The sequence below is a fragment of the Penaeus monodon genome, chromosome 20 (assembly GCF_015228065.2).
Source record: "Penaeus monodon isolate SGIC_2016 chromosome 20, NSTDA_Pmon_1, whole genome shotgun sequence".
NCBI classification, from domain to species: domain Eukaryota; kingdom Metazoa; phylum Arthropoda; class Malacostraca; order Decapoda; family Penaeidae; genus Penaeus; species Penaeus monodon.
The window spans coordinates 30,941,277-30,942,285 of NC_051405.1; the positions used below are offsets into that span (position 1 = coordinate 30,941,277).

General features: G+C 46.1%; 1 protein-coding gene across 2 annotated transcripts in view; it reads left to right on the top strand.

The window, feature by feature from the left end:
* The first annotated feature begins 124 nt into the window (after positions 1-124).
* LOC119585768 (low-density lipoprotein receptor-related protein 4-like) overlaps positions 125-1,009 on the top strand; it is a 4,196-nt gene continuing 3,311 nt past the window's right edge. Inside the window, exons 1-2 of one of the 2 annotated variants that reach the window (XM_037934480.1) lie at positions 125-225; positions 867-1,009. The exon at positions 867-1,009 is cut by the window's right edge and continues 1 nt beyond it. In XM_037934480.1, coding sequence (XP_037790408.1) covers positions 168-225; positions 867-1,009 — 201 coding nt within the window. In that variant the 5' untranslated portion in view covers positions 125-167. The remainder of the gene's footprint in view (positions 226-866) is intronic. The other variant, XM_037934481.1, reaches the window with a different exon arrangement.

A 1,009-nucleotide genomic window follows, 5' to 3' on the forward strand; every position in this document is an offset into this window, starting at 1 on the left:
CAGAAGGGCGGAGTTTAATTCCGATTGCCCCTACCTCCTAGCTACAGCACCGCCGCCGTCCCCCTACCCGCCCTCTTATCAGCGAAGGGCACTATAAAGGGGCGTCAGCGTCGCTCGGCCGCCACATCTCGCAGGCGACGCGGTCTCGGAGCCTCGAGTCGACGACGATGGCGAATCCAGTAAGGCTTCTGCTGCTGGCCCTCGTGCTGCTGACGGCGCTCACAGGTTCGTCAGAGAGGGAGCCCCAGAGGCAGTTGTTTTGTCAAACATTTTTTTTTTGTCTAGAGGCCGGATTACACTGCCCATAGAATCGTTATCTATTTTTTTTTTCGCTGGGGCTTGTATGCCCCCGCCGTTCATTTCACAAAGGTATCGAATCGGTGGACATCCATTCATTTATCAAGTCAGGGTCATGTCGTTGAGAATTTATGAAATGTTATGAACTTATTTAATCTTTACTATTACTATCGTTAACATTTAATTAACGACATTTAAACATGTTTTGCACTTACGATTTGTACATATACATAGATCTGTAAGCACTTCTAATGACATTTCAAAAAGTTTATATAAATACAACTAAAACATAGATCCTCGGTATAAACAAACGTTTGGGAGGTGTATGACATGTTACACATGGATGGTAGAGTTTAAAACTTCTTTTGCTCCGGCGATTTGACTGGACTTTAGTTGTATATGTTGTTGTCATGGCGACGCCGTAATAACCATGATCATCTCTGCATTCCAACGAAATCTATAGGCAGTGTGATCGCGCCAAAACTACCAAAACACATCACAGAAATCCGGCATTCTCATCGCATTCGGGCACATCACTAAATAACTATTTCCCTACCCCCCTCCTCCAGATGGCGCCGTGATAAAAAAAGAGAGCGAGCGGGCTTCGAACTGCGCTTCGGGGTATCACGAGTGTATCAATGGAAACTGTATTCCGAACTTGTGGGTTTGTGATGGTTATCCGGATTGCTCTCACGGCGAGGACGAGGATAAC